The sequence below is a fragment of the Notechis scutatus genome, chromosome 1 (genome assembly GCF_049901735.1).
Source record: "Notechis scutatus isolate UNSWTSFEM ecotype Mainland chromosome 1, rNotScu1.2, whole genome shotgun sequence".
Classification (NCBI taxonomy): Eukaryota; Metazoa; Chordata; class Lepidosauria; order Squamata; family Elapidae; genus Notechis; species Notechis scutatus.
Genome location: NC_142009.1, coordinates 158,332,424 through 158,356,426, shown reverse-complemented (window position 1 = coordinate 158,356,426; position 24,003 = coordinate 158,332,424). Strand labels below are relative to the sequence as shown.

General features: G+C 43.9%; 2 protein-coding genes and 1 long non-coding RNA gene across 5 annotated transcripts in view; 1 reads left to right on the top strand and 2 right to left on the bottom strand.

The window, feature by feature from the left end:
• LOC113429437 (cytochrome P450 2K4-like) overlaps positions 1–4,615 on the bottom strand; it is a 41,118-nt gene extending 36,503 nt beyond the window's left edge. For all 3 annotated transcript variants that reach the window (XM_087949151.1, XM_087949152.1, XM_087949153.1), the window contains exon 1: positions 4,301–4,615. In XM_087949151.1, coding sequence (XP_087805277.1) covers positions 4,301–4,483 — 183 coding nt within the window. In that variant the 5' untranslated portion in view covers positions 4,484–4,615. The remainder of the gene's footprint in view (positions 1–4,300) is intronic.
• LOC148133067 (uncharacterized) overlaps positions 1–24,003 on the top strand; it is a 57,950-nt gene that overhangs the window by 29,624 nt on the left and 4,323 nt on the right. The window contains exons 3-4 of the long non-coding RNA XR_015746425.1: positions 13,850–13,924; positions 15,244–15,948. This is a non-coding gene — a long non-coding RNA (uncharacterized LOC148133067). The remainder of the gene's footprint in view (positions 1–13,849; positions 13,925–15,243; positions 15,949–24,003) is intronic.
• The window catches only part of LOC113421892 (cytochrome P450 2K6-like), a 79,836-nt gene continuing 69,476 nt past the window's right edge, over positions 13,644–24,003 (bottom strand). The window contains exon 9 of the mRNA XM_087949155.1: positions 13,644–13,780. Within this exon, the coding sequence (XP_087805281.1) occupies positions 13,659–13,780 (122 nt within the window). The 3' untranslated portion in view covers positions 13,644–13,658. The remainder of the gene's footprint in view (positions 13,781–24,003) is intronic.

Sequence of the window (24,003 nt, the reverse complement as noted above, 5' to 3'; positions counted from 1 at the left end):
AAATTCGATAAGACTATTTATCAATCACTAATTGGTAGTTTATCGTACATTAGTAATTGGTCAAGGCCAGATATTGCCTATGGCGTTAATCAATTGGCACGATTCAATGCTGAACCCACTGAACGACACTGGCAAGCGACAGAACGTATATTAAGATATCTTAAAAGGACAATGCACTATGCATTGTATTTGGAGCCAAAGGATGATCTGATTTTAAGTGAATATGCTGATGCAAGTTTTGCAAAAGACATAAACACTAGAAAATCAACTTCAGGTACGGCTATACTGTTAGGAAAAGCACTGATTGGTTGGAGGTCAATTAGACAGCAACACATAAGTATGTCCACAATGGAAGCAGAATTTTCATGTCTATCTTTATTATGTACTGATTTAATTCTGTATAAACAGTTGTTATTAGATATGGGAATAACTGTTAATGATTCCATTGTAGTATATGAGGACAATCAAGCAGCCACACGGTTGGCTACAAATATTGCTGCAAAAACGAGATCTAAGCATACAGATCTTAGATATCTGAATGTAAGACAATCTGTAAAAAATGGTTTAATAAGATTGGAATATTGCATGACTGAAGAAAATATTGCCGATCAATTTACAAAAGCCCAAGGTTCAGTCAAACATAAAGAAAGTTGTGATAACTATGGTTTAAGGATGTAAATAGATATATATATTATTATATTACCCAAAAGGGGAGTATGTTAGGAATAACATAGTTTGGGTAAAATAATATATATAAACTATGATAGTGAGTTTAAATGTGTGTCACTTTAACTGTAAAGCATGTAATTTTGGGTGCGGTTGTAAAATCGCCATAAGAGGGAGCAAGATAACTTGATTGATTGCTAGCTTACTGGATTGCTTGCTGACTATGATGGATTGATGGTGTGATAACTGCGTGTTCTACTGCTGTTGCTGAAGGAAGAAAGGAGGTTTGACTTCTTCATATCTCTACTGCGAAGAGATATATTACTGGACTGATATTTGTAAGTGTACTGACCTCTTTTTCGACACTGGACTTTGCAACTGATTAATCCCCGGATGGACTGAACTAGTGTATGATATATGGACTGTTTGACTATGCTAAAAATCTTACTGGAATAAACTATTTAACTAGCATAGTGTATCTGTTTTACTGAGTGTAAGCTACAAAAACGTTTGTCTCACATATTTGCCTGCCTGCCTGACTGCCGTGCAGGTTCTGCTAGGGTGTATATCCCTAACAAGCTCTGGTGCTTTGGTCATTTGATATGAGTCCTTGACAGAGTGAGGATCATCAATGAGGTCATATCCACCTAGTTTGTATTTGGTGTACTGATTTTTTTTACCAATGTATAGGACAGAGCATTTGTTGGTCGAGATTTGGAGTTACCAGATGTTTGATCATTCTGACACATAATCAAGGTCGCTTTGAAGGATAGTAGCATTGTCAGTGGTGTTGAATAGTTTTACATCATCCGCAAGGAGGACGCAGTTGCTTATAAGGTGATTGCAAAGGTCATTTATATAGAGTATAAAGAAGGTAGGTCCTAGAACGTTGCCTTGGGGGACACCGCAGTTAACTGGAGCAGGGTTTGATTTAGCGCTTCCTATTTTTACTACCGTGTTTCTCATAAAATAAGGCCGGGTCTTTATTTTTATTTTTTTTGAGCCCTGAAAGAACAGCTAGGCCATCTTTTTGAGGATGTCTTAATTTTCCCCACATGCGCAGCCTGGTGGTGGTGTGTGTGCGTGTGTATTTACACCCTTATCAGTGAATGACCGTGTTCCCGCGACACCCACGCAGCCAACTACTTTCCACCCTGTGCATTGTGCCAGCTCAGCCTGAACAGGTAGTTGTTGGTCCAGTGCGTTGGCAAACCTGCAGAACTCTATTAAGCGCCAAATTCGGCGTGCCATGTGGACATGCTCGAGCTTGGATCAAGCTGCAGTGCTCTGAACCCTTACTCAGGAGGCTGCTTTCTTAACCTGCCCTGCTTGAGAAGTGTTTGGGTGGAAGACTGCTGGGTCACTTAGAGGCTTCTGGCCCCGGCAATGCCCGGCTTCCTGTCGCTGCACAAGAGACAAAGGCAAGTGGGTCACCTTTCTGGCACTCCCGCCATGGCTGGCACTCCACCAGCTCCTCTTCCCCCAAGCGTGAACACCAGCTGGCTGGTCGCATGCTGATTTTGTTCTACCCTCCCTAACCTCCTTGCTCTGCCTCCTGGGATTTTTCCGTCTCTCAGCCAGACTTTTCCAAAAGAATGTAGTTGCGCCATTCAGGTGTGGGGCCATGACCAACCTGCCCCAACTTCTTCCCTCGACAAGTTCTCTTCAGGAGTCTGGGGGTTGCTTTCCAACCCACGGACTCCAAGCTCACAACAGGGCATGGGACCACCAAGGGCCCAGACAGCCCTGTCAAGCTTCAGGTGCTCCCAGAGATGCACAGGATACAGGTTCTCTGCTTACAGAGCTGCCGCCAAAGTATACACAACGGTGCCTGCAGGTGCCTGGAAGGCCAAAAGCGCAGCCCAAGTGGAGGCTGCGCACTTTCACTCTGGGGCCCAGCAAAACTGGAATCCAGTGCCTGCCGCATGAACTCCAATGAGCAGCCTCGCCTGTGCTCAGGGGAAAAGGAGCTGGTGGAGCGCAGCTTTTCTTCCTCCGAGTGCAGGCGAGGCTGCTCATTGGGGTTTGTGTGGCAGGCGGTGGATTCTGGCTCTGCTGGGTGCTGGGGCGAAAGCGCGCAGCCCCCACTTGGGCAATGCTGGGCTGCACTTTCAGCCTGCAAGGCGTGGCCAGCAGGAGGAGGTGTCACTGCTATGTAAGGTAAGAGCAGTTGGTGGATAGCACTGGAAGCCAGGCCGAGCGGGGCAAATGAGTTTGCGGTCCCTGAGAGGAGTGGGCCATGTGGGCTGGGTTGCCTCTGTGCCTGTTCATTCCAAGAGCAAAGCATTGGTCAAAGGGCGGCATGCCAGTAGCAGGCTGGGCGTCTCGCTCTTCTGCGGTTCTGCCGGAGGCATCTCTGCCGAGCCCTGCTCTGGCTGCCCGAGGGAATGTGGATGGAGTCCATTTTAAAGTCAGCTCCCACGCCCTTGCCAGGCCTGTGGCAGGGGAGGGAGGAGCCAGTGCCCTTTGCGCAGATGGGAAAGCAGAAGCATCCGCCTCTTGGTGCAGCCCGTCTTTCCTGCGCAAGAGCCCCCGGCAGCAAAGGTACTTGGTGGAAGTAGGGTGCTGTCCACGCTCTACCGTGATCAACCGTTAGGAGCGGCTGGTGGTGAGGCATGGCTGCCCGCGGGGTGCTCCTAACGGCAAGTTCCCCCCACCCTTCCCCCCATTTCGCATGTTTTAAAATAGGCCTAAATTTGGGGAGAGTGGCTTAATTTCATTTTATGCCTAGAAAACATTGGTGGGGGGAGCGTATTGTTGGAGAACATTTCTATTGGTGGGGGGAGCGTATTGTTGGAGAAACACGGTATTTGTTGCCTGTTTGACAGGAATGCAGTAATCCACTTATGAAGGGATCCGGAAATGCCGTAAGTGTTTAGTTTTAACGGTAATTTGTCATGGACCATTGAATCAAAGGCTTTGTAAGTTGCATCTATAGCTTTACCCTGGTCAAGTTGATCAAATGATGAGATATACTTATATTCCTCAGTTTGGAAAATAAGTTAAGCCTTTTGTGCTGGACATAGAATAGAATTTCATAAAAGAGAAACTGAGCTTCCAACATGTTGTGGAAGAGATCACATAGAAACTTTCCAATGGCTCCCCTGGTGATTTTTGAAAGTGATCATAAGAATTCTGTAAGGACAGAACTTAAAATATGTTCTAACAAACAAATCTGAAAATCAGGAATGCTACCCTTCTTCCCCTTTATAAACAACTGTAAGAAAATTTTGTTTGTGATGTTGTAAACTGCAGAAATAGATTTAATTACTTCTGCCTAAAGTGCAAACATAGGAATGTCTCTAAGTACATAGCAGTATCAAATCATTCAGTTTAAAAGCATTTATATTTCCCACAAGTTCCTTGGGGTCTGAACATTTTTGCAAATCTAAATAAAAAATTATAAAATTATTTCTTCAATTAGAACATTTTACATTCATTAGCAAAAAGATTTTCTTGAAATAATCCTTCTGAAATATATAAATGTATTCAGCTGGATCTCCAGTTTTTGAACATTTTACATACAGTAAACACCATCAGGGAGACTTACCCGACCAAGTTACCAGGATTTTGTCCCATCCCAACAAGTTATGGCAAATAACGGTAAAGAGACTTATTAATGATCAGGCTTTACCTCTATCATTGTTTTGTGAGGCCTCTTCAGATCTATCATGTGCAGATTTCCCAAAATTGGTATAGTCCTGGGTCCTGGAAGGAGATCGAGGGAGCTGTTATTCCTGGAACTGCCCTTTTTCAAAAGGAACATAATTGCAAGAAAAAATAGTAATAAGATTAAAATTGCTCCAGTAAAATCCATTTCCTTTTAATAAGCACTCTTCAGTAAAAATTACAAGGAATTTTGAAAACTAAAATTATTCCAGCATGTATTTCAAAACAATGCAGTAGACAGAGCGCAGCTACTCTTTCTATTGAATCCTCAGACTGCTCTGTTCAATACAGGACTTCTGAACTCTTGTTTTTCTCCCAACAGGAATTTGATCTTTTCCTGGCATGTGTGACACAATACTGAAATCTTCAAAAACTTACCAGACCAGTTTCACATATTTGTACTATACAATAACCCAGGTTTTTATACGTATATAATTCTGTCTGTCAGTCAAGTGAAGTTTCATTTTTGCAGAATGGAATAGTTGTGAGATTGAATACTTCCAGAATACTTTCTCTTTAGTTCAGCATCTCTTGTTCTCTGTTAAGTTCGGTCGGTGGGTCCCAAGGATAGATGAGGCATGAGTAGTGAAACACAGCTCTTTATTAAGCAGATAGATTCTGAGACAAAACCCCAGCGCGTGGCAGCTCTTCTTATAGAGCTGGCCGTGGCTAGGCAGCCAATGACAACTCTTTGAGTTTGCCGCGCTTGGTTTTAGCCAATCGCGGCAAACCCTGTATGAGCCAATCAGGAACGTTCAAGCCATCCAATCACGATCCGGCTTGTCTGGACCAATAGGAACGCAGGGTTTCAAGCCTGCTAATATGGAACACCCCTCCCCTCTTGGTTCCGTCCAAGGGGCAGGGTAACGTAGTCACATAAGTAGGCGGGTTTTCGGACCTGCCTACTTGACTTGCGCGGTTCATAATGTCTCTGGTCGTCGTTGGGTTCGGACGGGCTCTGCGTCGCTCTCAAGCTTCTCGCTGGAACCGCCTGGAAGGGTGAGCCGGGCCTATAGCTGCGACTCCCGCCTGGTGTATCCGGGTTGGTTGAGTCGTTCGCTTTGTCACTCCCGCCTGGGTTCTCTGGGCTGGTTGAGCTTGTCCGGCTGCTACTTCCAGGTGAAGCACCCGTCTGCCTCGGTTCCCTGTTTGTAGGTGAGTATTGCTGGTTTAACGTTTGATTTTTATTTAATGTGTGTGTGGGGTGTTCTGCTTGCGCAGATACCGGTTCTTTTTCTAAGTTTGAGGTTTCCCCCCCTCCCTCTGATTTCTTGGTTAGAGTCTGTGCAGGGAAAAGTGGCCAGTCTAGATCGTAGCTGGTCAATGTGCCGTTTCCAGCTCCTACCGTTGGTGGTCTGGAGCCGGTAGGAGCGGGGGCCGGTGACTTGGGTGATCTTTGCCGGTAGCCATAGTGGGTCCCCGGTAAAGTTTTTAGCGAAAACAGTGTCTCCCACGTTGAAGGCTCGGTGTCGGCTTGTAGATCCAGGGGTTTTTTCTGGAGTGTAAGTAGGGTGCAAATGGTCTAGAGGTGACCGGAGTCTTCTGCCCATGAGCAATTCCGCTGGGCATTTGTTCGTGGGGTTGTTGGGTTTGATGTGTTGTATTAGGAGCATTTTGCTGATTTTTTCATGGATGTTGCCATGTTCAATTTTTTGGATAGTTTTTTTTGTGAACTGAACCATGCGTTCAGCCTGCCCGTTCGCCGCCGGGTGAGCGGGCGATGTCAATGCGTGTCGGATGCCACGGTCTGCCAAGTATTGCTCAAACGCCAATGCAGTAAATTGAGGTCCATTGTCAGATACTATCACATCTGGCAGACCATGCGTGGTGAAAAGTTTGTTTAATTTTTTGATAACGGCTTCTATGGTGGTTGTCTTCATTTTGCTAACTTCGAGCCAATTTGAATAGGCATCAACAGTGATTAAAAAGGTATGTCCTTTGGTTGGCCCCGTGAAGTCAATATGGATTCGCGACCAGGGGCCTCTGGGGGTTTCCCATTCTAGCGGTGGAGCTGCAGGGGGAGCTGAGCGGGTTTCTTGGCATCTGCTGCAACCGGCGACCCAAGTCTTTATTTGTTTGTCCATGCCTGGCCACCATGCGTAGCTTCTGGCCAGGGCTTTCATTCGTACAATGCCCAGGTGCCCGTCGTGCAGCATGTCTAGAACTTTTTTTGTAATGTTTCTGGTATAACCACCCGGTCTCCCCAAAGAATGCACCCCCTTTGTGAAAAAAGTTCGGTTTGCTGGTTTTTAAATGGTTTAAAGCAGGCTTGTCCAACCCATGGCCCGCAGGCGGCCCAGGTCACCTCGTAATGCGGCCCAGTGCCCACCCCAACCTTCGTGCAAGAGCCAGCGAGGAGGAGGAGGAGAGGCAGGCGCGAGGCGGGGTGAGGCGAGCGCCACACCAAGCAGCAACAGAAAAGGCGGGCGCCATCAGAGCGCTCCTCGTGCCGAGGCAGTCGCAGCCCAAGAGTCCCACTCCGCCACCTCCTGCTGTTGCTGCCGCCACCGCTGCTGCTTCTGCCCCTGCCGCTGCTGCCGCTGCCACTGCTGCTGCTTCTGCTTCTGCCCCCGCCGCTGCCGCCACCGCCGCTGCTGCTGCTGCTCCCGCCGTCGCTGCTGCTTCTGCTCCTGCCGCTGCTGCCGCCGCTTCTGCCCCCACCGCCGCCGCTGCCACCGCTGCTGCTTCTGCCGCCCCGCCACCACTTCTGCCCCGCCGCCGCTGCCACCACCGCTGCTGCTTCTGCCCCACCGCCGCCGCTGCCACCGCTGCTGCTTCTGCCGCCCGCCACCACTTCTGCCCCCGCCGCCGCTGCCGCCACCGCTGCTGCTTCTGCCCCCGCCGCCCCGCTGCTGCTTCTGCCCCCACCGCCACCGCCACCGCTTCTGCCCCGCCACCGCTGCTGCCACCGCCGCTGCTGCTTCTGCCGCCGCCGCCGCCGTCGCTGCTGCTGCTGCACCGAGCCTCCCGGTCCTCGCCTTCCAGTCCTGCTGCATCCAGCCGGGCCATTTGCAGGAGGAGAGGTAGGCGCGAGGCGGGTGAGCTTTCTTCCCCCCCCCCCCCCCCTACCCTACAAAATTTGGCCGGAAAATTTGGCCGTGATAAAAAATAAATAATTTTTAATAAATAATTAATAATAAATAATAAAAATAATTTGGCCGTATTTTGGCTTGAGTTTGGCCGCAGAGCCAAACTGCGATCTGGCAACCCTGCGCCCCATCCATTATATTAGCTCCGCCATCTTATATTAACTCCGCCATCTTGCGGCCTGTGCCACTTTCTGGTAGTCAGGAGACTAAGGCTCGGTTCACACAACGGATTTTGACACAAAATTGGCTGTGGAATTCTGCATCAAAATCCAATTGCATTCCACTTCCCATTAATTTGAAAGGGAAATCTGTAGCATAATGCACATAGTAATCACATTGATTATTAAACCAAGCTTTCTAAAAGTCCTTTATTTTTACATTCCAGCATGGCTTCTGAAATCTCAAAAAATAAAAACAAACACAAAAAAAGAAAAATTACAGATGAAGGAAGAGTGTTCCAAGAAAAGTGGACAGATGAATACTTTTTTGTTGAGTCCAATAGTAAGGCAATCTGCTTAATTTGCAAAGAATCAGTGCCAGTTTTCAAAGACTACAATTTGAAAAGGCATTACATGACAAGACATGCTGAGAAATTTGCTGTGTATGAAGGAATGTGTCGTAAAGACAAAATCGCTGAACTGAAAAAAAAATCTATCATCTCAACAAAATTATTTTTAAAAAGTATTGATTCAATCAGATTCTATTGTCAAAGCCAGTTATGTGGTTGCAAAAAAATCAAAACTGTATTGCTATGGTGAGTTTATTAAGGAATGCATGGAAACCGTGGCTGATATAATTTGCCCGGATAAAAAAGGGGACTTTTCAAAAATCAGTTTGTCTCACCAGACTGTAGCCAGGCGAATTGAAGATATAGGAAACTCCATCGAAAAAGTTGTGAAGAGTAGAGCTGCTCATTTTAAATTTTATGCTATGGCAATAGACGAAAGTACAGATGCTACAGATACAGCTCAATTGGCAATTTTTATTAGAGGCATTGATGACAAATATAATATCACTGAAGAAATGGCTGCTTTAGTTCCACTGAAAGACACAACTAAAGCAAGAGATTTATATGAAGCTGTGAAAAATACATCACAGCGATTTTCTTTGTCATTTGCTAACATATCTGGCGGAGCTACTGATGGTGCCCCTGCAATGATAGGTAACAGAGATGGACTTGTAAAATTGATAGAAGATGATGCAATTGCCTCCCAAAATTTCAGTATGATTAAATATCACTGCATAATACACCAAGAAAATTTATGTGCAAAAGCTTTAAAGATGGCTAATGTCATGCAGATTGTCATCAAGGCTGTAAATTTCATAAGGTCCAAGGGATTGAATCATCGCCAATTCCAGGAATTCCTTAAATTTATGGATGCTGAGTATGGGGACATCATTTACTTTTCTGAAGTAAGATGGTTAAGTTGAGGGAAAATGCTGGCAAGATTTTATGATCTGAGAAATGAAATCAAGTCATTTATGGAATCTAAAGCAAAATGTGTGCCAGAACTTGACGATGAAAACTGGCTCACAGATTTGGCATTTTTAGTCGACTTGACCACTCATTTAAATGAGTTAAACATGCGTCTTCAAGGTGAAAACCAATTGATCAGCACAATGTTTCAAACTATAACAGCGTTCGAAATGAAACTGAAACTATGGCATTCTCAAATGAAGGCAAAAAATTTGATGCATTTTAGCACATTGGCTAAACACGCCTCTGTGAACATGGAAAAATATGCAGCCTTGCTTTTCAATTTGGTACAGGAATTTCAGAACAGGTTTCAAGATTTTAGAAAAAATCAGCCATCTTTTCTGATATTTGCAACTCCATTTTCAGTGGACGTTAATATATTACCTGCCAATTTGCAAATGGAATGCATAGAGCTCCAATCTGACATTCAACTGAAAGAAAAATTTGACTGTGTCTCTTTAATGAACTTCTATAAGATATATCTTCCCAGAGAAAAATATCCTTCACTTCACAATCATGCCTTATTCATGTCATCGCTATTTGGAAGCACCTACATTTGTGAGCAGCTATTTTCAAGGATGAAGCACACAAAGAATAAAACTAGAACCAAAATATCTGATGAGCACCTTGAGCACTCACTGAGAATTGCAACAAGTTCCATCGAAGCAAATATGGATGCATTGGTGGCTGAGAAACAATGTCAAACATCTCACTAACTTCATTTCCAAATAAATTTAATATGTTAACTATGTTTTCTATGGTTTTTTTGGATGATCAGGTATCGTTACTGTTATTTTATTTTATGTGCGGCCCAAACCAAATTTTCATCTTCTAATGTGGCCCAGGGAAGGTGAAAGGTTGGACACCCCTGGTTTAAAGAGTTCATTTTTTTTGCTTTCCAGCCAACCCCTCTCCACCCAGCTGAGGACTCGCGCCAATCGTTTGTCCCTTTTTGTTTCGCGGGCAATGTCTTGCGCTGTCAATGGTGGCGTGGTTATTGTTTCCATTTGTAAAATAGATAAGGTGGGTGCTGGGTCGTCTTGCACATCTGGTAGGGGGGATCGGCTTAAAGCATCAGAGTGTGAGATGGTCTTGCCGGGCCGGTGTGCTAAATGGTAATTATAAGCGGCAAGAAATTCAGACCATCTTGTCATCCTAGGTGACAGGATGTTTGGAGTGGGTTTGTTCCCAGCCAAAATGCCTAGTAGGGGTTTGTGGTCCCTAATAATTGAAAATGTCCTACCATAAATGTTTTCGTGGAATCTTTTCACTGCGGAGACGATGGCTAGGGCTTCTTTGTCCAGCTGGCTGTAGTTCCTCTCTGGCTTGGACAGGGTTCTTGAGAAAAATGCGATGGGAGCCTCTTTCCCATTCGGCAAGGTGTGGCTTAGGATTGCCCTGACACCAAAGGGTGATGCGTCGCATGTGACAGTCAGCGGCAGGGTTTCGTTATATTGAATAAGGACTGCATTGGAAGTTAAAAGGTTTTTTATTTGTTGGAAAGCGCGTTCCTCTCACCTTCCCCAGATCCAGGATGCCGTTTTGTCCAGGAGCCTATGCAAGGGTTCCACGACAGTCGCTTTCTGGGGTAGGAAAACATTATAGAAATTAATGAGTCCAAGGAATGCTTGGAGTTCCGTTTTATTTTTTGGTCTGGGGGCTTCCTTGATGGCTTTTAACTTCTTGTCAGTAGGGTGAATTCCATGTTTGTCTAGGAGGTACTCCAGGAATTCAACCCTTTCAGTACATAGCTGGCACTTCTCCTTTCTTACTTTGAGGCCGGAGTCTTTAAATTTTTGTAAGACCGCTCTAAGCCGTTTCTCCAATTGTTTCTTATTGGGAGCTGCTACTAGCACGTTGTCGAAATAGGGTACGACTCCTTTAATTCCCTGCAGTAGTCTTTCCATTAGGCTTTGGAAAACCCCAGGTGCGACGCTGACTCCAAATTGGAGTCGGTTGCATTTAAATGCCCCTCGATGTGTCACAATCGTTTGTGCCTCGGCGGTTTCAGCATAAACCGGCAATTGCTGATAGGCTTGTGCCAGGTCGAGCTTTGCAAAGATTCTGCCACCTCCCAGTGAGTGTTGGAGATGCTGGACTACTGGCACAGGGTAGGCACTCTGCTGCAGGGCATGGTTGAGGGTGGCCTTGTAGTCTCCACAGATTCTCAAGGAGCCATCTAGTTTGATGAGGGTGACAATGGGTGTCTCCCAACAGGCATGGTCGATAGGTTCTAATACGCCTTGCACGATGAGCTTATTTAATTGCTCATCTATCTTAGGCTTGAGTGCAAATGGCACTCGGCGCGGCTTGAGGCGGAAGGGCACGATGTCTGGGCTAAGATTGAAGGAGATTAGGGACCCATTGTACTTGCCTAAAGTGTCATCGAAGACCTCTTGGAAGTCTCGTACGAGTGTCGCCCCCAATCTTCTTCGTCTGTGCGATTGATGCCTGCCATCTCGATCCCTAGCGGCAAGAACCACTGTAATCCGAGTAGGCTGGGGCGGTCTTTTTCCACAATTGTAAGTGGTAGAATATTGGTGCGGTTTTTGAAGGTGATCTTGAAATGCCCGATGCCAGCCACTGGGATGCGGTTCCCTTGGTAGTCCCTCAAGATCAATTTCTGGTCACTAAGTTCCTGGCGGCGTATGCTGGGTATTAGATGCTTTATGGTGTGCCAGGAGACCATGGAGAGGTAGGAGCCAGAATCTACCTCCATGGTGCATGGTTGGTTTTCAATACCGACCTCGATGCATACCTTTCGTGCATCTATTGGTGAAGAATGGGTGATGATAACTGTTTGGTGCATTTCTTCTCTTCGCGGTGCCTCGTTGAATCTTTTGGTTCTGCTGTCCCGGCTCCATCGGCTGTCAGTCTGGTGGTCCCGGTTTTTGGTGGGGGTGCCATCTAGTCTCCTTGGGCTGTTGCCTCGAAACCGGGGGCTGAAGTTTCTTTTATTGCGGCATACTTTAGCAATATGCCCCCGCTTCTCGCAATGTCGGCAAACAGCATCCAGGAACTTGCATTCGGAACGCGGGTGATTTCCTCCGCAGCCGGAACACTGGTACCCCGACTTACGACCTCGCCGGTCTCGCCGATCATGTTCTGACTGAAGTCGGTGAATTTCTTCTTCGCTGTCAGAGGGGGATTCGACGTCGCCATGGTGGGTGGTGGCTGCGAGTTTTTCTGGTGTGGTATTAGCCTCGCTAGTCGATTGACGATCGGTTCCATTTGAATGCCGCATTCGGGCTGCTGACTTGCATGTAGCTTCGGCTGCAGTTGCTTCGGCTATGGAGTCAGTGAGGGAGATGTCACCCTTGGCCATTAGTCTGCTTTGGAGTGCTGGGTCTTTCAGGCCGAGAACGACCCGGTCTTGCATGGCCTCATCCAGGTTTGCGAATCCACACAAACCTCCCAGGTCCCTCAGGTCGGCCACGAATTCACCGATGCTTTCGCCCTCGCACTGGTCTCTTTGGTAGAAATCATGCCTTCGGATAAGAGTTGGTACAGCCGGAGCATAGTGGTTTCGGAGGATGGGAGCTAGGTTGTCCCAATCCATTGTTTTGACGTCTGCGGGCTTTGCTAGCACCTTGGCCATTTTGAAAACGGCGGGCCCGCAGTGCGTTATAAATACCACCCATTTCTTGCTGCCTGTGGTGTCTTTCAAGTTGTTGGATTCCAAAAACATTTGGAAGCGATCAATGTAGGACTCCCAGTCCTCGCTGGCTGGGTTAAATGGTGCAGGCGGCGTGGTGCTGCTGGCCATTTTGCTGGTCGTCTTGGCGCCGTTTGCCGTGTGCTGGTTAGTCTTGTTGTCTCAGAATCCCATCCCCGTCGCCAGTGTTAAGTTCGGTCAGTGGGTCCCAAGGATAGACGAGGCATGAGTAGTGAACAACAGCTCTTTATTAAGCAGATAGATTCTGAGACAAAACCCCAGTGCACGGCAGCTCTTCTTATAGAGCTGGCCGCAGCTAGGCAGCCAATGACAACTCTTTGAGTTTGCCGCGCTTGGTTTTAGCCAATCGCTGCAAACCCTGTATGAGCCAATCAGGAACATTCAAGCCGTCCAATCACGATCCGGATTGTCTGGACCAATAGGAACGCAGGGTTTCAAGCCTGCTAATATGGAACATTCTCAGTCCTTGATTTGGTTCTCTGGCTTTGATACAGTGCAAATTCTACTCAAAACAAGGGAGGCTTTGTAACACCAAGTTCAGGGAACACTGCTCCAGAACAGGCCTCTTGGCAAACGGCTGTGTTTCTCAAAACAGCAGTGGGCGAATCAAAAGCTACATCGTTTTACTTTCTTTGTTTAATTGATTTCCACTCATTCCCACAATATGTATAGCACACCATAGTCATCAGCTAAGATACCTGAACATTTTGGTTGGTGCTAAACTTTAGAACTGGTGCTAAAATCAGAAACAGAAAATTGAAGAAGACAAAAAACAGTAAAAGGCAAAAGAAATAAATGGCCCCAAATAAAAGAAAAGGCACTTTGCTTTTCATGACTTCCCTACAATATTTTCCTAATCAACATTCCATGAGTTTATAGAACATTACCATTCATGTTTTAAACAATGCGTGAAACATAGAAAATATTGAATTCTGTTGCAAAATTTTGCCTTTTTGTCAAAATAAAGGCGTTTCAGGAGTGGAGAAAACAGCTTATTATATTCCCCCTACCCTATGAGATCAGTGTAGCACAGCATAGGTATTTAAAGGCATGGGAATGGAGGTAAGTCCAACAGCAGGAGTCAGATCCAGATCATCTTTTGATGTTCCCAGGGTGGCTGGAAAGTAAATTTCAGCAGGAGGCTGGTTAAGAAGAGGACAAGCTCCATTTTGTCAAGATTCTCACCTGCACATACTCTCTGACCTGGAAAAAAACATAGATGGAAAAAAACAACAACCCTGTGTTTATTGGTTTCTTAAATTGAATTCACAGGTTTTCCCAGTGTCCAAGGGTCACAGAGAGAGCAGCACGCAGAAAAGCAATGATATATCACGTATATGGATAGAGGTAAATATGTAATATAAGAATTGTCAGTCAGGAGTGGTATTCAAATTTCTTAACAACCGGTTCTGTGGGTGTGGCCTAATTTGTGGGTGTGGCTTGGTGGTCATGTGACTGGGTAGGCATGGGTTGCTGACTGGGCATGGCTTGGTGATCATGTGACTGGATGGGCGTGGCTTGTATGTAAATATTGGATTTTTTTATTTAAAAAAGAGCAACTTTTACCCAAAATCAGGCAAAGCTGGCAGGCAGATTGAGTTGCTCCCAGAATCACAGATTCACTCAGAGATCTACCATTCTGCAATCTGCCTCCTGAGCCTACACTGAAAAATAGAAGCTTCAGTCCTAAGGAAGGTTCAGCTCTGCTTTTAGATTAGGTAGAAAGCAAGAAATCCAATGATTTCCCGCTTTCACCTAATCTAAATCTCCTGGCACAGCTGATATTCAGAACAGCTGATGGTCAAAAAAAAAAAGAGGAAAAATTGCAACTTACCAAACGCAGGCAGGTTTGATAGAGCACATGCCAGGTAAGGAGTGAGGGGGTGGGGCAGGGCAGGGTGGGGCCAGCCAGTGGTGCGATTTGCCAGTTCTCCAAACTGGGCAGAATCATAACAACTGGTTCTATGGAACCAGTCTGACCAGGTAGAATCCCATCCCTTTTGTCAGTCCTGCCTCGGCTTGCACTTCTAAATAAAAATGATCCTTGGCTCTATTTTTTATTTTTCTTTGCAAAAGGTACATTTTAGTAGACATCAAGTGAACTGCACTAATGTCTACAGAGTATTCTCAGTAATCTAGGTCACAGTGATCCCAAAGAGGCTTTTTCAAGAGGCAACTGGATTTTCTGGACTTTCAGAAAGTCCAGTTGCCTCTTCAAAAAGCACCTTTGAACTGCAATAAAACAAACTCAGAACTGAAATTTCCATGCCAATTCCCCCTTTCCCCCTTAGGCACTTAACATTGCTTCCCCTCTATCATCCAATGAATCTCCAAAATATGGCCACTCTGGCTATAGGCTGGCTTGCCCCTGCATTCTTCACATTGTGAGACAACCTTGAAATGCTATCTTGGAGGGGCACCTTCACGTTTGTACCTTTCACTCACACACACCCCACAAGCACTCACTCTTCCTCCCCCCAAGTTTCGTGGCAGACTGGTAGATGTGAGGTGGCACCATCTGAGCTTGATCATTATGACTATGCTTAGAATAAAGGAAGTTTCCATATTGACAATTCAAAGATAATACTTCTGTTGGAGAACATGGGTAAAATATATTTTCCCTAGATCACTTAATAAATTTAGATTATATCTTTCTATTCTTTCAGAAACTGCCATTTGATTAACCTTGGCCCAAAGCAAGGAGGAGTAATAATTCCAGTTTATAAGACATTTTCATGTTCAAATGAAGAACTTGCAACCCACTCTAAATAGAGAATCTAGAGGACTCTCTACAGAACAGTAAGTCTAGAAGTGTGATTTATGAGAGACTGTTGGATTTCATTGAATTAACAATTCAAGTCATCCGGAACCATTTTACCACATATAAGTCCCATCTGTAAATATATGTAGCATAAATTAGTCAAAAAAGCATATTTATAGGAATAAAACTATGGGTTTATGAATTGTTGGAGAGAAGGTAACCTCCAAAACACTCCTTATTCATTTGATAAAATCTGAGGGAATTATTTTCCAAATCACATTTATCTTGGAAGATGCTCCAATAAAGCTTTAGGAGGAAATCCCAACCCACCTGCACAAATCTCAAATGTCTTCGTTAAGACATTATACTCTTCTGTGATTTTGTCTTCAATGGCCCTCTTGCCCATTCAATATTCCTGTAATGTGGATAATGTAAACTGATGCATCACTTTCCAGTTCTCACCATGAGTAAAAATAAGACCTGAAAAGGGGAAAATTGTGAAATATATTTTAAAAATTCTTTTCAGCTAATTCATGTTTCACGGCTTCATTAAAGCATGCTCAGTTTGATCAAGCATTTCATCCATTCTGTCCCAAAACTTGGCTGAAAGGTTTTTCAAAGTTTGTGCTAAAGATTTTCATTCCATTTTCTTTATCTTCTGTTTTTGGTGTCCAGCCTTTAATATCACAAAACACACAAAGCAAAGCAAAAATGAAAGCAATCGTTATTTTCCAATGAGAAAATATTTTGATAAGAAGGGGGTGGAGCTTCCCATTGTTAACAGCCAAATGGAACAGATCTCTCCATTCCCTGTGCTGGCTTCTTCTTCTGAAAGAGCTAAAGCCACCTTGGAGGGGTGGTGAAGCTAAGGAGTGGTGCCCTGTGAGGTCACAGGAGAGATTGCAACTTCTGCGGAACCCAGGCCTTTTTCTCTGTACATCATGACAAGGAGAAAAAACAGCCTAAGATGGCTGCCAAGAAGCTGAGAAGAGGATGACCATCTAAGCCAGCGGTTGCCAACCGGTGGGCCATGAGAAAATGTTAGTGGTCCGCAGAGAAATGTCACCCCCAGTGCACCCCCCCAAAGCAATTAATCCAGGCTGTGCAGGAACACAAGGCTGTGCTGCCCACATGGCCCGTGGGAACCCACCCCACCTACTCACTCCTTACCTGGCAAACTTGCCTGCTAAGTTGCTATTTTTCCTTTTTATCTACCATCAGCTGTTCTGCTGTGCTGGGAGATTTAGATTAGCTAGAAAGCAGGAAATCATTGGATTTCTTGCTTTCTAGCTAGTCTTTAGATCTTAAAAGCAGAGCTGAACCTCCCTTAGGACTGAAGGATCTATTATTCAGTTGCAGACTCAGATAGCTGATGGCAGAAACACAGATCTCTCTAAGTGAATCTGTGATTCTGTGAGCAACTCAATCTGCCTGCCTGCTTTGCCTGATTTTGGGTAAAAGTTGCTCTTTTTTAATAAAAAATTCAATATTTACATACATGGTGTGTTGTGAGTTAATTCTGTGAGTTTGCTTGCTAGCAAATTTTATGGGTTTGCTTGCAAGCAAATTTTTTTTTTTATTAAAACAAGTTTTATTGGTTTTCAAAACACACAAGTCATCATTATCCATTACATGTTTAAACCTTTTTCCATTATAAATTTAACAAGTCAGATAAACTATAATTCTGTTTTAAACCATTTCCATATAAACATACAAAAACCTCTTATCCAATTTCCCTTTATTTCTCTTCACTCTTATTCAATTTTATTATTATTATTTCATCTGCTTCTTTCTGACTTAGTTACCATTATTCTCATTCTATATTTCTACAAGGTTTTATTAATTCCCCCCCCAAAAAAACAACATAATCACACAACACACAAAACATAAAAAAGATCTTTTTGGAAAGTAACTTGGACCCAGGTATCTCTCTTTTCATGGACTTCAATTATATTCAGGCTCATCTTACATATCATTACTTATTTTATTTACCATTCTAAGTCTTCTATATTAACTTCTCCACATATTTCACTCTTTTTGATTCTATCTTAATTAATCATCTTAATTTAAGTCATTATATTTATATCTTTTGTCCATTCTCTATTATACCTTTGTCTCATTCCTTTTAAAAAGAAAGAAATTTCTCCTGAAATCACTAATCAGAGTATGATGCCTTTCTATCTCCCCAATTTATTAATCAAATTAATCTTTAAACTACCCAATCCGATTTTGCTTGGTACATTCTAACTGAATAATACATCTAAAACAATTAAATACATAGTTAAGCAATAGATTTAAATATTAAAAACAAAATACTATAATGAAAGTTTTATAATAACATCAATACCATAATCTTAATAAACTCTTTAAAGTTTAATATTCTAAATCTCCCCTCATATTATATTTTCAAACCAATCATTATTAACATTCCAACATTTTAATCTCTTATCAACTCTCAAGCCATTTAAATTTTCTATTTCTGATACAATACTACAATATCATCTTATGTACCTTGCAAAATCTCTTTGAAGAAATTATACTTATCCTTTATCCCTAAAAAAAATTTCTTTTTTCTCATTTAATTTCAAAACTTTGCAGCTTTTCTCCACTTTTTCCCTTTCTTTCTTCCCCCAACAAACCTTTCTAGCCCCCCTTCTTCTAGCCTTTGCCTTACTGGCTTCCCTTCTCTGTCGTATTCCTCTTCCCTTTTGTTTACCATCCTTATATTGATTTTGCACCTTGTTTTTCCCTTTCTTAAATGTTTTTTTAAATCTTAAGTCCTTTATTTCTCTTCTTTTTCCTCTTCCTTCCCTCTTGGTCGAGTTCTGAGATTTATTAAAGATGGCTTCCTCTCTTTGTTCTTCTTCTGCTGTCTTCATCTGTTGCAATGTTTGTTGATAATTAATAAGCGCCATTTCTAAAAAAAGGAAGGCTTCTTTCAAACCAGCTTTACCATTTTGTTTTGCTTGCTCATAATCTTTTCTCAGCTCCTCGATAGAAGAAGCCATTATAAATCTTTTCTTTTCTTTTCTCTTACAACAGCCAGAATATTCCAAAGGAAAAATAAGACAATCCCAAAGTTCTCAGTCAGTCCAAACCAAGACAGAGTTCCCACTCTCTCCTCCTGGGGTAGTATCAATTAAAGAAAAAGAAAGTCCAAATCTGTTTCTTAAAATCTTATTACAATATATTTTAGTCTTTCAATCCTTAAGGCATCTCCTCCAACAAGGTCTTAGCATACAAATATATTTTTTTTAATCCTCTCTTTTCCCACTCACCGCTTAGAGCCAGTTTTCACCTAAAAAAATAGGTTTCTTAATGTTCACTTTTTATTCCGTAAAAAAAGAGGGTAAGCTATCCTTTCAGCACCATTAAACTGCCGCTTTTTCCTCTTCTCGAAGGTATCATTCAGAAAGTCATACTTTTCAGGAATTTTGTTAAATATGTCTTAGAGTCCTAGGAACCAAGAAAGACTTTCTCCTCTCAAGCACTTTCTCCACTTCCTCCTGCGCATTCTTACCTGGCTGCCAGCTTCTTTGTGGCGGCCATTACGGACCGCCGCTGCACCGTCCTGGGAAAAGGGGGTTCTGCCGGCCGGGGAGGGGGTCTGCAACACCCCCAAACCCTTCTCCGGGTCCCCACTACCTTCAGCTGCCCCTGCCAGGCAGCCTAGCTCCGTACCCGTCTGGGTTGGAGCCCCAAAAAGGCTAGCTAGCGGCAGGGATCGCGCAGCTTCGCCGTCCCTGCCGCCTCGCGAAGCCGACAAACCCGCTTGCAAGCAAATTTTATGTGACAAGCTCAGGTAGCCAATCTCATAGATCTCTGAATGAATCTGTGATTCTGTGAGCAACTCAATCTGCCTGCCTGATTTTGGGTAAAAGTTGTTCTTTTTTTATTAAAAAAAATCTATATTTATATAAATATTTATAACATTTATTCTTTAAAAACACAGAAAATTGGACTTTCAAAAGGAAAAGACATGGTACTGAGAAGGCATTTTAAAATGTTGGGATTATGGATTGAAATGATTAATACTGCTTTTTCAATTATAATTTGAAATAATAACATGTCCTAGTAACAACATTGTGAAGTACAGAGTGCTATCTGCTGACGAGAGGATAATATCCAAGCTTGAGAACAAACATGTATTTAATTACATTCAACTACCCTAAAACCACTGGAGACTTGAATATTTAAATAAGAGCTTCATTAAAAGACCCTTGAATACTATGTTATAAGATTAAAACTAGAAAAATGATTTGAGGGGGTTTGGATAATTCTCTGGTCTTTTTATGCGGCTTTGCTCCGCATTAGGAAGGCTTCTCACTGGGTGGTCGAATGCATCAAGAAAGACACCAACGCAGGTTCTATCTTGGGTGAGCTGCCCCGATCACAAGTTCGGTAAGCTCTTTTATTAAAAAACACACAGTGATACGTCACAAGCAGTGAAGTCTATCCAATCATTAAGTTACATGAGTAGGAATATTATTGCACAAATAGTAACATCCAATCACAGTTACATGGTCAGTGTGAAAGGTACAAAGTAACAAATCAGCGCCTGCATTCCAGTTATTCGCCCATGATGACGTGTTTATTGATTGATGATCTCTGTTCCTGGTACATTTTCAGCCTACGTGAGGCCTAGCCTGTACCGAAGCTGTAGAAACTAATTTATTACTGCATCTCCTCTGTTTTAGTTTTATAGAGAGAAATTTCTTCTGGATCTTCGTCACTGCCCATGCAAAAACTCGTGTGAGCGCACGCATCAGGGTCTTCTGTGGGTATGACTTTGTACAGAGGTTCCTTTTCCCAGAGGGCATTAACCTGTGCAATGGCGCGCTTTTCAGCTAACAAGGATAGACTATTGGAGATAGTGCGAATAAAAATTGGTAATACACATGGAAGAATAACGCATCCTACAGCAATCATACCTATGAGAGCTACTATAGCTTGTAATCTTGGTAGTTTTGGAAACCAGGAACTAAAAATATTTTTAAAATCAATACCTTGCCATACTTGTTTAGGATTGTAGGTTAATTGTCGCATCTCAGTTGTTAATTGTGCTACTACTTTGCCAAATTTATCAATTTGAAGACAACAATTCGTAAGATTGAACCTACCACACACCCCTCCTTCTTTGGCTAGTATGTAATCTAAAGCTAAGTGATTTTGGTAGACAGCTGTGCGTGATTTGTCTGTAGCAGTTGCTAGAGTGTTTAGAGCCTTGTCTATTCTTTGGCCTGCTAAATCTAAAACAGCTTGTAAACGAATGATTCTATTAATCATATATATGTGGGGGTTAGGTCCAGGTATCCCCTGTATATTCTGATTGACAGGGGAAGCCTGCAAAGGCATTATCGGTGTTTCTTTTCCTGCGGGATAATGTATCATACACAGGGATGCCTAGTTCTTGCTTAATAGAGATCGGTAGGAGGAAAAAGGAAGGTCTTATCCACCCCAATACACATGATCCTTGCCAATCTGCAGGAAGGGACGGATAGGCTAGGTTACCACAAATCCAATACATGTTATTTGGGGCTGTCCAAATTTGGGAAGATGTTGTGTCATTGAGATAGGGGAGGAGGGAGATGTTGAACTTGGCAGGTGTGGTGGTAGCATTGTCAGGTGCTGTCCAGATCTGGTAGGAGTTATTCCATGTACCTTTTGCATTTTTTTCTGCCATATCCATGAACAAGTTTTATGCAATAACACTGGTATCAGGGGCTGTATCTAATTTCCTCAAATTATTGTATTCCGACCAACCTAATGATGTTTCCTTACCTTCATAAATTATTTCGGTTGTTATGGTAATGTAAGTGTTTGGATCCGATCCTGTGCCATCAATCCCTATACCATAAGTATCCAAGGCAGGGTGTTGTCTGGAGATGGTGATTTCTACCTTATTGTCTGTGGTAGACCCTGATATTTGTTTGAAATGTGACAGATGATTGCAGCCCAAGTACCCTCCCCCAGTATAAACACAGACACAAGACCAACCCGAGCACTCGATGGAACCTCCACAAGGGACCCATTGATTGGGGTTCCCTATGGCCCAGTTGATGGGTGTAGGACACAAATATTTATGATTGTGGGCGTATGTTGTTTTCCAGTCAACCGACCCGCATGAATGCCCCCCTGGTTTAGAACAAGCAACACAAACATCAAAGGTTAAAACAATTAGGTTAGTACCGTCCTTGAGCACGGTGGTGTGGTTTAGGTAATAAAGTTTTCCCTCCCCCTCAGGATCAGATCTGCCAGAGGTTCTTGGAAGTCCCGCCCATAAGGTAACGTTGAGACGAACATCCGTCTTGGGATCGTAGCAAATGGTTTTTGAGTTCATCTTGCATAGATGGTACATGGTCCCGTTTTTTTTTTTTTTTTTGCAAGTTTTTCCGGTAGGCACTTCTGCGGTTGTTGGGTATGGTAGATGAGAGTTAGTTGAATAAAGCCTGCTTGTGTGGTTTTGGTCAGGCAGGGGGAGTTCAAAGGTGTTGATCTGGAAAGAAGCATTGCTGGAGATATGGAGCCATGGCTGAGGGAGTGTTGACCATTGGAGATAGGGGGAAAAATGTCCCCAGATGCGGTGCAGGTCAGCAGGAGGGGAGTACCTGGCGTAAAGTACATCACTCGAGATGGAATGGAGACCTTGGAGGCATGTGCAGCAAGAAGGAGGAAGAGGGTTAGCAAGGCAACGAGACGAATCATGTTGATATGTCTGCAGGTGGTGATTTTTCTACTTTGGGGTGGTATGGTCTGACATGCCGTCCAGGAACCCACAGGACACGATCTGGAAGCTGGATAGCTGCGTAGCCACGACCCCAGGTGAGGAGACCAGCAGGGCCCTTCCAAGTAGGGTCTGGCAGTTGGCGGTAGTATACCTGTGGTTTGGGAGAATCAGGGGAAGGGGGGGAGGAAAAATGCCGCTCCGCTGCCGTCATAGCAGGGGTGCCTGAGAGATTGAGGAAGTTGAGAGTATAAAGACAGAGATTAAGAGTGTCTTGCATCGCCGGGAGGCCAAGGTTTTTTTTTTTCCCCTTTGATCAAATATCATTCTAACGCTGTTTTTAGCGTTGTTAGCTCTCTCTACCAGGGCTTGTCCCTGACTGTTATAAGGAATCCCAAATTTGTGGGTAATTTGCCACTTAGTGCAAAATTCTGACATAGCTGTGCTAGTGTATGCAGGACCATTATCTGTTTTTATTTCATTTGGGCGTCCCAACGATGCAAAAGTGCGAATGCAATGATTGATGACATGTTTGGAGGCTTCTCCTCTTTGCGGGGATGCCATTATGAACCCTGAATAAGTATCAATTGTGACATGCAGATACTTCCAGGGGGCAAACGGAGGAAACTGAGTAACGTCCATCTGCCATATTTCGCAGGCTTTCAACCCGCGGGGATTTACCCCTAAGGGAATGGAATGGGCTTGTTGACTACAGGTGGGGCATTGCTGTCTAATGGCTGAGGGTTCAGCCATAGTAAGGTTGAAATGTTTCATGAGAGCTTTGGTGTTTTGATGGAAGTAAGAATGGCTCTCCCAAGGAGTTAATGTATGTGAAGTCATGATACCTGCAGCCGCTTGATCAGCCACTTCATTGCCTTCCTGGAGGATTCCTGGGAAGGGTTGGTGGCTGCGAATGTGTGCTACAAAGAGCGGGTGCTGGCGCTGTGCAACAAGGTGTTGCAATGTAACAAAAAAGAGAGAGAAGGTTTTTATCAATAGCAGGAGAGAGATAAGAATCGTGAATAGTAGAGATTATTTGAGTAGGCTGTCTAGGATCAAGTTGAGGGTTTCATTAAAATTCTGGAGGACTAATATGGTTGCAGCAAGCTCAGCTCTTTGTGGTGATGTATTGCTTCAAGCTGAGGTTGCTGCAAGGATATTATGTCACCAGGCTTTTTCCCCCAGGTAAGGGCTTCAAACAATGCAGAAAAAATATCAGTGGTTATAGACAGGAAAGGTCGGGCCCAGTTTATGGTACCCAGATATTGCTGAAGTTGAACCAGAGTTTTGCTCAGAAAAGCGATGGGCTGGTATTGCCCCGCCCTTTCTCTGGTAATTCGGTGAAATCAATCTGTGTTCTCTGGAAAGGCCAGCCCACTAGGGGTCGCCCTCCCATTTCTTTTTTCCTTGCTGCTTTCTTGTTTACTTTCAAACATATACCTTTTCCAGAATTCCCCTCATTGCATTCACAGAAACCACCTTCACCCCTTCCTTCTTTTTCCAACTCATCTTTCTCTTTTTCCTCAGGTTTCCAATCCTAACAACTCACATTTCTGCGCAGACCATGAAGGAAGGGAGCCCTTTTCTATGACCTCCCCTTCTCCTGTCATGACTGCAAATCCTGATTTTCTCTTTCCTTCCTCAACCCTGCTTGATCCATCCACAAACCATCTCTCTCCTTCCTTCAAAGGAGTCTCTTCCAGATCCTCCCTCACCTTTGTCATCAGATCTACTTGCAACAAACAATCATGGTCCTCAGCTTCCCACTCCTGTCTTCTCCCTTCTAGGAAGGAAAATGAAGTACACCAGAAATTGTGGAAAAGCAGAACGATAGGGTAGCAAGACATTATTTACATAGTGTTGACACATGGTGGGGCTATTGAGCATACCTTGAGGTAAGACTTTCCACTGAAAGCGGGAGGAGGGAGAGGAGTTGTTTAA